We start from the raw sequence: 11591 nt of genomic DNA, 5'->3' as shown, positions 1-11591 counted from the left end.
AACCTAAATTTCCTAGTACACAAACTTGGAACTTTAAATTTATCTGGAGAGTCCCCCTAGAGCAATTTATATAGTCGAGGATTGGTATCTACTATAACGGAATATTGGATTGTGCAAATCAGCCATTTTGGACAGTCGTTCTAGAAACACAGTGATTCCACGTACCTCATGGTTATAGAAACCGTTGCCATGTAGACCAGTGGTACCCAGATAGCGGAAGATTTAGGCATCTCCCCCATGCCCCTGGATTAGCCACATGGCCAAAGCTGATTGCTCGAGGTAAAGGCTTTTGGAAAACTCGTGTCAGGTTTTGGTTGGTCGGTTTTGCCAACTCGGCTATGGTTTGTTCTTATTAGGTGTATCGATATGTATAGACACAGCTGAGTGGAATCAAAGTTTTTGTAGTTTTGTACCATCACTAGGTTGAATTGATGAACAAGAAAGAAATTCTTATCAAAAAAACAAGAAGGAAATAAATACAGTCACAATCAATGAACAAATAAAGAGATCAACAGGTCTCCCAATAAACGATTGCAAACATAACCAAACGTAGAAAAATAAAAATCCCTCATGTCAGCCCACGAAAGTTAAACCCATCAACGAAGACCACACCAAACGCACCAACGGAAGCATTTAATCACTCAATGGGGAGAATGGAATGGAGGTGGCGCACCAACGGAAGCATTTAATCACTCAATGGGGAGAATGGAATGGAGGTGGCGCGAGCTCGGGCGGCGAAGGAGGGGAGCCACCACTCTCCAACTGTTGGTAGTAAGATAAGACGGTGTAAAGGGTCTGTGCCACCGTGTTCAGGAGGAGAAAGATGGCAGCGGCCAGGGAGAGGAAAGCCCATGGGCTCCTGAAGTAGGTGTGGATGAGATTGGCCCGCCACATGTTCCACCTCTTGCGGCAATACTCGTTCACCTCGCGGTGCACGTGGTCCAGGCTGCTCTCCGGGTCCAGCACCACGTCCTTGGAAAGGCTGTTGAACAGCTTGGCCACGGCCTTGTCGCTCCCGATGGCGTTCTGGATGATCCCCCTGAAATTCAGCAAGCTGACATCCTTGGCAGAGTCGATGATGTTGTCCATGAAGAAGACGTAGGAGGTGACCTCGTTGCCGGCGCCGACGTGGAGGCGCTCGAAGGCCATGAGGTTGAGGAACATGAACTCGGTGTTGTCGTCGACGACGATGACGGGGAGGCTGAGGACGCCGTGGCTGAACTTGATGTCACGGAGGCTGCTCGTCTTGCTCCTCTTGAACCGGATGCCAGCCTCGTACAGCTCCACCGCCGACCGGATGATCTCGCTGGACCCCGTCTCCGACCGGGTGGGGGAGCGGTGGGTAGGGCCATGGAGCAAGCTCCTGCGGAAGAGGTCGAGGGGGTGGAGGCCTAGGCCTAGGCCCGGCGGCGGGGGCCGGGCGATGGGAGCGTAGAACTTGAGAACCTGCTTGTTGATCTGATCATCGATCTATGTGCAGAATGTAGCAGCAGCAGCACCGCCAAAATGGAAGACGGGGCAACACGTACAACAACATACAACAAACGATCAGCAATTCAGTTCATCCGACTTTATCCTGAGCAAATAAAGATTTGTAAAAGTACCACCTTTGATCGGAACTCTTAAGTTTCATCTTAATTATATGATGAATCCTTATTTGCTGATCAGAACTATATTTGAATTGTCTTCTGAAGACGCGATAATTGGGATCAAAGGAAGCTGAAAAAACTTAGCCAATAACTGGTTTCGTTTATGTGCTCGGGTCTAATATTTAGATGATCATGGAGGAGAAAAAATTAACATAGAGAATGTTGCAGTTAAGGGCTTATAACTCAGCACTAGAGGTATTATCCATTCTGATTCATGAGTCTCACAATTTTGTCCTTTAAAAAATACTTCATACGGAAGCATGGTTCTTTTCTATATAAGCTAGAGACTTCGTTGACTCACAACCAGTGTGGGAATAATGATGTTTTCCTTCTACATTACAACATACCTTTCTTCTTTCTACACTATAATAAAAGCTTCCACTTGAAAAGTCTGTATATGGATGAGAGGTATCTTTCTTATTTTTATCACTGATATATAGGTGGGAAGAATTCGACAGTCATAGAGGTGATCCCCTGTCTGTGACCAAGAGTTTGTAGCTTAGTATGTGATCCCCAAGCAAAAGCCTATTTTACGCATGCCTGATAGATATCAAGCGAGCATGGTAACAACTACAAAGATGTACAGAATTATGTGTGTGTGAGAGAGAAAGAGGCGGTTTGAGGATTATTACCCTAGATTTGCCGGTTTCAACGGCAACCAGCTTCTCCAGAACCAACAAAGGTAACTGGTTCTCGATCATCAGCATGTCCCTCCTTATGTAAGGCACAGTGTAGAGCACCCCATGACTGCTAAAGATGGGATCGTTGAAGGTATAATCATTGGAGCGCCCGGTGGAGACACGCATGATTTCAAGCATGAAACATCCATCAACAATCATAAGCTGCAAGAATTCCTGTCTACCTCTCCTCCAGTGCTCGTCGAGGTTCTGATAGGCATCCTGCAGTTGCTCCACCACCTCCTCCATTTCAGTCACGAAGTCTTCCAAGGGCTTCACCGACCTCTTGAGGAAGTGGAGGAGGGCTCTGTGCTTGTGCTCTTCCATGGGCATCACCTGGGCTTCGCCGTGGTGGAAGGGCCCAAATGACACCACCTGAGGCTTGTAGGCTTTGCTGTTGAGATCCTTGATGCATGCAGGCACCCTGTAGATGGATTGCTTCCTCCAGAGCTCCAGCTCGTCCGAGGGATTCACGTTCTTGACCTGGCTACTGAAGTCGGCCACCCAGCTCCACTCTCCTGAGGCCATGGCTGGAAATGGAAACTAGATCTAGAATGACGAGTCCAGACCTTCGTGTACACCTATTGCAGCAATCCAGGGCTTCATTCGGTGTCTCTCTTTTGCTTTACAGCCACGTGACATGACGGAATTGGCCAGGCTTTACCAAAGGTCTTCATATGGGCTGAGTTGGAGCCTGCTAGAAGATCGCAAGGTGTGGGGAGGAGTATGGAACCGGGGAGGAATTCCTAGAGAACGAAAAGTACCTAGGGGCTACGTGTCCTTCATGAATCAAAAGAAGTCTTCCATTCCAAGTCACTGCAAATATGCTCCATAGCCCCGACTTCCTTTTATTCTTTGACCCCTTCTAATGTGCACCTTTGTTCACTTTTATCCTTTGATCCCTTTTACCATGCAACTTCTTTAATCTTCAAATGATGTTGGACCACAGTGGACGGTCCTTTTTTTTTTTTTTTTTTTTTGATGGAATGATGCAGTTAGTTATTTACAGAAGAAGTAAGTGAGTCAAGCTGAGAAAGCTTGATTACAGGTTGCATATTGATCAGGCGTTCAAGTTATAGGCTACAGACTGCTGACAAGTTTTAGGCTCTACATAGCATCACCTGGACGGTCCAAAATTATCATCGATACCGGCAGTACAAAGCTTATGTAGCATAACTGTGGCATAAAAACATTATTTTTCTGATCAGTCATGGTGACAAAATCTTGGAAAGAGAGAGAGTGTAGGCAAACAATTTTAAAGGAACTATTGAATATACGTCCCAACGAAGCACAAAAGACTTCACGTAGAGAAAAAGGATAACATGCCCCTGAGATGCCAAACACTTTCTCATTGATATTTTTTTTTTGAAAGTTCGGAGACAAAGCACCCCAAAAATTTTAGATAAGTCAGTGATGAACCAAAATTCTGTCATAGACCAAAATTAAAGTAGCAGATCAATGCCAAACCTAAAGCCATGAACTTGACCAAAGGTGAGGCAATGCTATGACATGCTAATTATGCAGATGAAATGATGAACAATGGTATGTGTTGGGGTATGAGACATTTAGGTGAGCCATTTTTTTGCTAACCAGGATACCTTGGCTTGGAACTGAGGCGACCTGACCCACATCATAACTCCTATGTAAGGGCAAGTCTGTGACCCTAGACAACAGCCAACCTCATCACCAAATAGACACCGATTTAACGATACCAATTTTAGCTTATCAAAAACCAACCCAAATGTCAGATAGCACCAACTTAAGGATTATGACCTCACATATGCTCAATCAATCTCAGATTTAGACGGAGATGATGCTCTGGTGCCATGCTGACCTCAACCTACTAGCCATCTCAATGACAGGACCAGCTCGCTAGAATCTCCCAATGGCTTTTGGAACTTGAACAATTGGCACCCATGACTAACAATCATGATTTGTAGATTAGTAGATGGATTCCTTATCCTAATAACCTATCATATTAGGACTTAAAAATCTATTATATTAGCATCTAATGGCCTACTGATTTATAAATAACAGCCTACAGCTCCATCTTTATACAAAAAGACAACTAGAGGATCCTAAGTTAAGCCAACAATCACATACATACAGAACAGTGCCCACACTCTCTCATTTCTTCCCTTCTTTCTTTTTTGCTCTCAAATTTTAGCTAACTTATGCACTAGAGAGTCCCCTAGCGGAGCACCTCCGGTGCATGTGGACTTCTATTGCAGGTTTCTTAGGGAGGAAGCACTCCTTTATTAGGCCCGAACTCTTTGTTGGTGGGCGATCGGGTCAATCCAAAAACTTACAGCAATAGTCTAGCACTAGAAAAAGGCTACTAGTCGTCCGTTCTCAAAAGGAGGAAACAGATAGTGAGAACTCAAATGCAAGATACCTTTACTGCCTCCTGCCACCAATCTTCCTAGGGAAGCTAGTGGAATTCAAAACCCTCAGGCAGTAGGCCCGACATTACCCACCATAACAATAAACCCTCAGTAATTTAACATCCTGATCCAACAAGTCTAGTTGCTAACCATCACTATCCAACAACTCCAACAGCGGTGGAATGGCGAGATCAGTGGAAACTAGTTCACCAGGTTGCTCCATTGCAGCATAGCCACTAGCCCCACCCTAGGATCCTAGAGAGGCCCCTGTGGCACTCTTATCACTCTGAGTTGGGGTCTGCTGGTCCCTCTCTCACCCCAACAAAGCTTTGAGAGGGCAAATCAATAGCAATAGACATCCAAGTCCTCAGGTGGAGACCTAGCCCAAGGTACTCTCAATGACCCAAAGATCAAAGCTTGAGGATAACCTCAAGTAGAAGATCTGGAAGATCGAGTGGAGGCTCAAGATGTACTAAGAGGGGGACCGAAAGTATGATGACCCCCTCAGTTTCAACATACATTCTCCTAAAACCCTCACCATCTTTTTGTATTAGCATTTGTTCTTTTATGCTTCACTCTTTGCCTCCAGAGCTTGCTCTCTCTTCTCCCTTTTCACTATCATGGCAGAGCTCAAGAGGCTCTGAAAAAGTCAAGACCTCATTTGGATCGAGCATATCAGCGTCCACTTGCACATTCATAGTCAGGGCCTCGATTTTGCTCTAGAAGCCTGTATCATCTCTGAGGACATGGTTGGCCAGGAATCCACCCGCAAGGCTGTTGGCCTCATCCTTTAGCTCATCTGTAAGGGCAACAAAGATATATGTGTCAAATGGAGGCTCTGCCAATGCAGAAATCTCCATTTTATCACCTCTACCATGACTCCACTGAAAATGCCATCCACCGACAATCCCCGTCCAGTAGCCTCCACATCGTTATCATGACAATAGAGTCCATAAATTGAAAATTTTGCAGCCAAAGAAGAATCCTTTCGATACAAAATTCCCAACCCTATGAAATATCATGCTTCTACCAAGATTAAGCTCTCAAAACCTCAAGGAACCAACTCACACCGCCACAACTCGCACATAATCCCATATACTTAAGAAAGCTAGGGTATTGTGTTGGGTATTTCCTTTCATTTTCTATTCTTAAGAGTCACAATCGGGTGGGAGACTTGGAGCCATCGAATTATCGATTTTTTTCTAAGAGCACATGGCAAATGGGGGCTCTACCAATGTAGATGCCTCCATTTTAATATAATAGTGCATCTCAAAATCTAGAAACAAAAATGTATAACATAAACATATCATCCTTTCTCTTAAGAAAAGATACAAACTTATCTGCATATTGCTTCAAAAGAATATATAATAAGAAGTCGGTTTAAATAAGGATCATAAAATTATGTATGGCTCCATGTTTTGAGACAATGAATTGGCCCATCATTTGAACCCCCCCCCCCAACTTTCCATTAAATCTCTCATGAGGATCTGGATCTCCACTGCCCCACAGAGCTCCTTGAGGAACTGGCAGCAATGACCGCAAGGAGCGGAGGAGACAGTGATGCATTGGATCCCGGCTTCACCATGAATAGTGGTGTTGGTGATTAGGAGCTGCTCAGCGTGAATGCAATGGTGGAGCGGCAGCCCAGGGAACTCCACATTCACCCCGATGTAGATCCTACCACTCATTCCTAGTCCAACGGCCCCTACTGAGAAGTTTGAGATGGGTGGCCGAGCCAGCCTTTAGACGGCAGGGACCAGCATCGTCAAAAATTTCAATGTGGAGGCGATGCCTAATTCCATCATCATTATCATTGCAGCCTCCGCCTCGATCATAAACCCGATCTCCACCATCACTCTGATAGTCTTTTCCTCCATCTCGAGGTAAGAATACCCCTAGCATCTTTGATCCAAACCCTAAAATCTTTAGGAGGGTTATTAGTCACTGGAAGCCATGCCTACATATGCCAAGGTCCTCTACTCGCACTCCCTCTCCCCTCCCTTGTCCTCTTGTTTTGCTGCCTCACCTCATCCTCTGTCTTCTACATAGCTTGCCTCATCTTCGACATCATTGGGTTCCTCTTCGGATCCATCTCTATCTTCTGACGAATGATTGGCCAGCACAAGTGCATGGATTTTCAGCCCATCTCCAATTCTATCTCATGGCATCGGGACCCATCCTATGGGAAAAATGGGAGGTGAAGCAAAAAAAAAAATAGATACTGCCTTTGGACACATGGTGGATGAAAGCTTGTATAATAAGGACACGTGGTGGATGGAGGATTTCTAATGCAAATACCTCCATTTTAATATATATATATATATATAATAAATAATATATATATATATATATTATATTATATATATATATATTAGATTTATTCATTTGTGCATCAAATGTCTTTACTCAAGTCATATGAAATCTGTGCGATCAACTGAACTCGTTGTCACAACCATCATAGTAGGTAAGTCAAACAGTATTAATAATTTTTTTATTTATTTTAAATTTTTATATTTAGAAGTTTCACATAGTTAGGCTTGAGTCGGAGGTGTTGGATCTTAGTCCCTAATCAACTTCCCAAAAGATAATTGCCTAAGGAAGGTGGGGTTTATTACTCTTTATTAACTGCATAGAACTCTGTATCCCTGAGTTGATCTGCATTAAAATAAATCACCCCCATGTGACAAGCTGGATGGTCAGTCTCATGTAATCCCTACCAATCTTCAAGACTTGTAGCCACATCATCCACCATCCCTAACTATCATTAGCCACCCCCTGGCTGGCAATCCCTTCTTGGGTCTCATTGGGTGTTTGCTGGCACATGGCCAACAATCTCCCCCCCAACGACATCTAGAGAGTCTGTCAGATTTTGAACCTACAACCTCACTCTGATACTAATTGTTGGAGCACTCTCCCAGTAGGGCTTAGCCATAGAGAAGAGATCTGGAAGAGGAAAGAAATGAAGCAAGCAAAGGGGACGATCAAAGTCTCAGAAAGGTAAGAAGGAAGCCAAGTGCTTCAAATGTAATGAGATCGGGCACTTCAAGCGAGATTGTCTACTGTGGAAGAAGAAGCAGGAGAAAAGAGAGGATCTAATTCATTAGGTACGATGGCTGGTCTCGAGATGGAGGACAACCTTTTGGTGGTATCGGATGGTCATAGAAATAGCACAAAAGTATAGATCCTGGATTCAGCCTGCTCTCACCACTACACATTGAACCGGTCTTGGTTCACTACATACATCACTCTGATAGTCTTTTCCTCCATCTCGAGGTAAGAATACCCCTAGCATCTCTGATCCAAACCCTAAAAATCTTTAAGAGGGTTATTAGTCACTAGAAGCCATGCCTACATATGCCAAGGTCCTCTACTCGCACTCCCTCTCCCCTCCCTTGTCCTCTTGTTTTCGCTGCCTCACCTCATCCTCTGCCTTCTACATAGCTTGCCTCATCTTCGGCATCACTGGGTTCCTCTTCGGATCCATCTCTATCTTCTGACGAATGATTGGCCAACACAAGTGCATGGATTTCCAGCCCATCTCCATTTCTATCTCATGGCATCGAGACCCATCCTATGGGAAAAATGGGATGTGAAGCAAAAAAATAAAAATAGATACTGCCTTTGGACACATGGCGGATGAAAGCTTGTATATTAAGGACACGTGGTGGATGGAGGATTTCCAATGCAAATGCCTCCATTTTAATATATATATATATATATATATATATATTATAGATTTATTCATTTATGCATCAAATGTCTTTACTCAAGTCATATGAAATTTGCACGATCAGCTGAGCTCATTGTCACAACCATCATAGTAGGTAAGTCAAACAGTATTAATAAATTTTTTTATTTATTTTAAATTTTTATATTTAGAAGCTTCACATAGTTAGGCTTGAGTCGGAGGTATTGGACCTTAGTCCCTAATCAACTTCTCAAAAGACAATTGCCTAAGAGAATGTGGGGTTTATTAGTCTTTATTAACTACATAGAACTCTGTATCCCTGAGTTGATCTGCATTAAAATAGATCACCCCCATATGACAGGCTGGATGGTCAGTCTCATGTAATCCTACCAATCCTCAAGACTTGTTGCCACATCATCCGCCACCCCTAACTATCATTAGCCACCCCCTGGCTGGCAATCCCTCCTTGGGTCTCATTAGGTGTCCGCTGGCATATGGCCAACAATCTCCCCCCAACGACATCTAAAGAGTCTGACAGATTTTGAACCTACAACCTCACTCTGATACTAATTGTTGGAGCACTCTCTCAGTAGGGCTAAGCCATAGAGAAGAGATCTGGAAGAGGAAAGAAATGAAGCAAGCAAAGGGGATGATCAAAGTCTCAGAAAGGTAAGAAGGAAGCCAAGTGCTTCAAATGTAATGAGATCGGGCACTTCAAGCGAGATTGTCTACTGTGGAAGAAGAAGTAAAAGAAAAGAGAGGATCTGATTCACTAGGTACGGTGGCTGGTCTCGAGATGGAGGACAACCTCTTGGTGGTATCGGATGGTCACAAAATAGCACAAAAGTATAGATCCTGGATTCAGCCTGCTCTCACTACTACACATGGAACCGGTCTTGGTTCACTACATACATCAAGATGGATGAAGGGAGCATGACATTTGGAGATGATCATCCATACAAGGTTGCTGATATAGGGACCATTAGGGTGAGGATATTTGAAAGGATCATGAGAACTCTGACTAATATAAAGCATGTCCCAAAGTTGAAGAAGAATTTAGTGTCACTGGGCTACTTAGAGCAGAATAGCTGCAACTTCAGTAGTCATACCAAAAGTGAAATTCTTAATATTTTTCAGGGAGCCATGGTTGTGATGAGAGGGAGGAGGTTGAAAAATAACCTATATAGGATGGTGGAATTTATGATGATCGAAGAATCTGACACAGCCGCTGCAGCGCAGGATCAGCAGGAGGCTTATTGGTTGTGATACTTTTGTTTGGGCCACATGGGAGACCGAGGGATGAAGGTGATGAGCAAGAATAGGTTGATCCCAGGTCTAGATGGCGGCATTATAAAGGTATATGAGCCATGCCAGATGAGCAAACAGAAGAGAGTACAGTTTTCCATCAATACAGTTCGTAATGCAACCCCACTGGAGATAGTTCACATTGATGTATGGGACCAACTCCGATTTCAGTCAGAAATGGGGAGAGATACTTCCTCATCTTGATAGATGATTTTTCAAGAAATATTTGGATCTATTTCATGAAGGAAAAATTAGAAGTCTTTACAAAGTTCAAGGTCTAGAAAGCTGAAGTGGAGAAAGAACAGGATTGCAGTGTGAAGTGTCTGCAGTTAGACAATAGCGGAGAATACACCAACAAGAAGTTTTAAATTTTTTGTAAGGAGTGTAGCATCAAAAGGCACTTTTCGATGAGGAGAACTCAACAAAATGGGATAGTCGAAAGGATGAACAGAACCCTTATGGAGAAGGTAAGGTGTATGAGGCTATAGGCAGAGCTTCTTAAGACGTTCTGGATAGATATAGCTGATGCAGCCTCTTGTCTGGTAAATCATTCACCTCACACCAATTTAGATACAATTTAGATGGTAAAATTCTAGAGGAGAAATAGTCTGAAAAGAAGGTGGAGCTGAATCATCTAAGGATGTTTGGGTGCACAGTCTATATGCATGTGGGTGCTAGTGAGCGGAGCAAATTGGATGCCAAATCAAAGAAGATGGTGTTTCTTGGTTATCCATGAGGTGTTAAGGGATATTGGCTGTGAAATCCCTTAGAGAAGAAGGCTGTCAGCAGTGGGGATGTGGTCTTCGATGAACACTCAGTTCTCCAAAGGGAAGGAGGCATGGAGGAACAACAGGAGCAGTAGGAGGTCCAGCCAAGTAGCGATGGACAGTTAACTTTTTATACTGTTTTGACTTTTGCAAGTACATCTAGAGGACTCAGTATTTAGATGGAGCACTCTCCAAAGGTATCTCCATAGGTGGAGAGGACTGAGACAGAAGGTAAAAGCTAAGGGGTTCAATAGAAAGAAGTTGGATCCAAAACAGATATCGGGGTTATACTGCACAAGCCAAAGAGGAACATGAGGCAACTGGATCGATATGGCTTTGAAGATTTGGTGTCATATACCCGAATGATAATGAATGGGGATCTCTACACCTATGAGGAGGTGGTGGAAAGCTATGACAGAGATAGATAGCTCCAGGTGATGTTTGAAGAAATGCAGTCTGTCCACAATAATCAGACTGACAGTTGGTACAATTACCACAGGAGAAGAGACCTATTGGTTGCAAATGGATTTACCAATGCAAGGAAGGACCTTCAGAGCAGGGAGGTATGAGGTACAAGATGAGGGTTAGTAGCCAAGGGATACTCTCAAAAGAAAAGCATCGATTTTAGTGAGGTGTTCTCTTCGATCGTCAGGCATACATCCATACACTCGCTGTTGAGTATCATAGCAGCATAGGATCTAGAACTAGAGCAGATGGATGTTAAGACGGCCTTCCTCCATGGACACCTGGAGGAAAGCATTTACATGGAGCAGCCATGGGGTTTCAAAGAGCTGGAGTCTCAAGAAAAAGTCTGTTTGTTGTAGAAATCTTTCTACAGATTGAAGCAATCATCGAGGCAGTGGTACCAGTGCTTTGACTCTTATGTGAGAAGTACTGGGCTTTCCAGGTGCGAGTTTTACCCTTGTGTGTATGTGAAAACTTTAAAAGATGAGTTTAGATTGTACCTACTCTTGTATGTAGATAACATGCTGATAGCATGTAAAAGTAGGAGGATTGTGCAGGAACTGAAGGCAGCCTTGTCTCGAGAGTTCGAGATGAAAAATTTAGGATCTATAAAGAAAATTCTAAATATAGAGATCTTTAGAGAAAGAGCCAAGAGG

The 11591-nt window shown here is 43.6% G+C and overlaps 2 protein-coding genes across 2 annotated transcripts; both read right to left on the bottom strand.

Annotated features, from left to right (window-relative positions):
* Window positions 1-455: 455 nt before the first annotated feature.
* Window positions 456-2854, bottom strand: LOC105042187 (UPF0481 protein At3g47200-like). Its single transcript, XM_010919308.4, has 2 exons — window positions 2282-2854; window positions 456-1470 (listed from the first exon to the last, which is right to left on the bottom strand). Exons 1-2 carry the CDS (start codon window positions 2852-2854, stop codon window positions 694-696), a joined length of 1350 nt encoding a protein of 449 aa, XP_010917610.1. The 3' UTR covers window positions 456-693.
* Window positions 2855-5429: 2575 nt separating this feature from the next.
* On the bottom strand, window positions 5430-6398 carry LOC140856190 (cytidine deaminase 1-like). Its single transcript, XM_073253336.1, has 2 exons — window positions 6173-6398; window positions 5430-5632 (listed from the first exon to the last, which is right to left on the bottom strand). Exons 1-2 carry the CDS (start codon window positions 6396-6398, stop codon window positions 5430-5432), a joined length of 429 nt encoding a protein of 142 aa, XP_073109437.1.
* Between the last annotated feature and the right edge of the window lie 5193 nt (window positions 6399-11591).

This window comes from Elaeis guineensis, chromosome 3, assembly GCF_000442705.2.
Source record: "Elaeis guineensis isolate ETL-2024a chromosome 3, EG11, whole genome shotgun sequence".
In the NCBI taxonomy this organism is placed as follows: domain Eukaryota; kingdom Viridiplantae; phylum Streptophyta; class Magnoliopsida; order Arecales; family Arecaceae; genus Elaeis; species Elaeis guineensis.
Note: the sequence above shows the minus strand (reverse complement) of the source record. Positions and strands in the feature narration are given on the sequence as shown.

What these genes read in the sequence shown, in the direction of transcription:
- LOC105042187 (XM_010919308.4), bottom strand. Translation starts at nt 2,854, where the DNA reads ATGGCCTCAGGAGAGTGGAGCTGGGTGGCCGACTTCAGTAGCCAGGTC. An exon ending in TTGAAACCGGCAAATCTAGG is followed by an intron (nt 1,471 to 2,281) that starts GTAATAATCCTC and finishes TTCTGCACATAG; the next exon opens with ATCGATGATCAGATCAACAA.
- LOC140856190 (XM_073253336.1), bottom strand. Translation starts at nt 6,398, where the DNA reads ATGAGTGGTAGGATCTACATCGGGGTGAATGTGGAGTTCCCTGGGCTG. An exon ending in CATGAGAGATTTAATGGAAA is followed by an intron (nt 5,633 to 6,172) that starts GTTGGGGGGGGG and finishes AACGATGTGGAG; the next exon opens with GCTACTGGACGGGGATTGTC.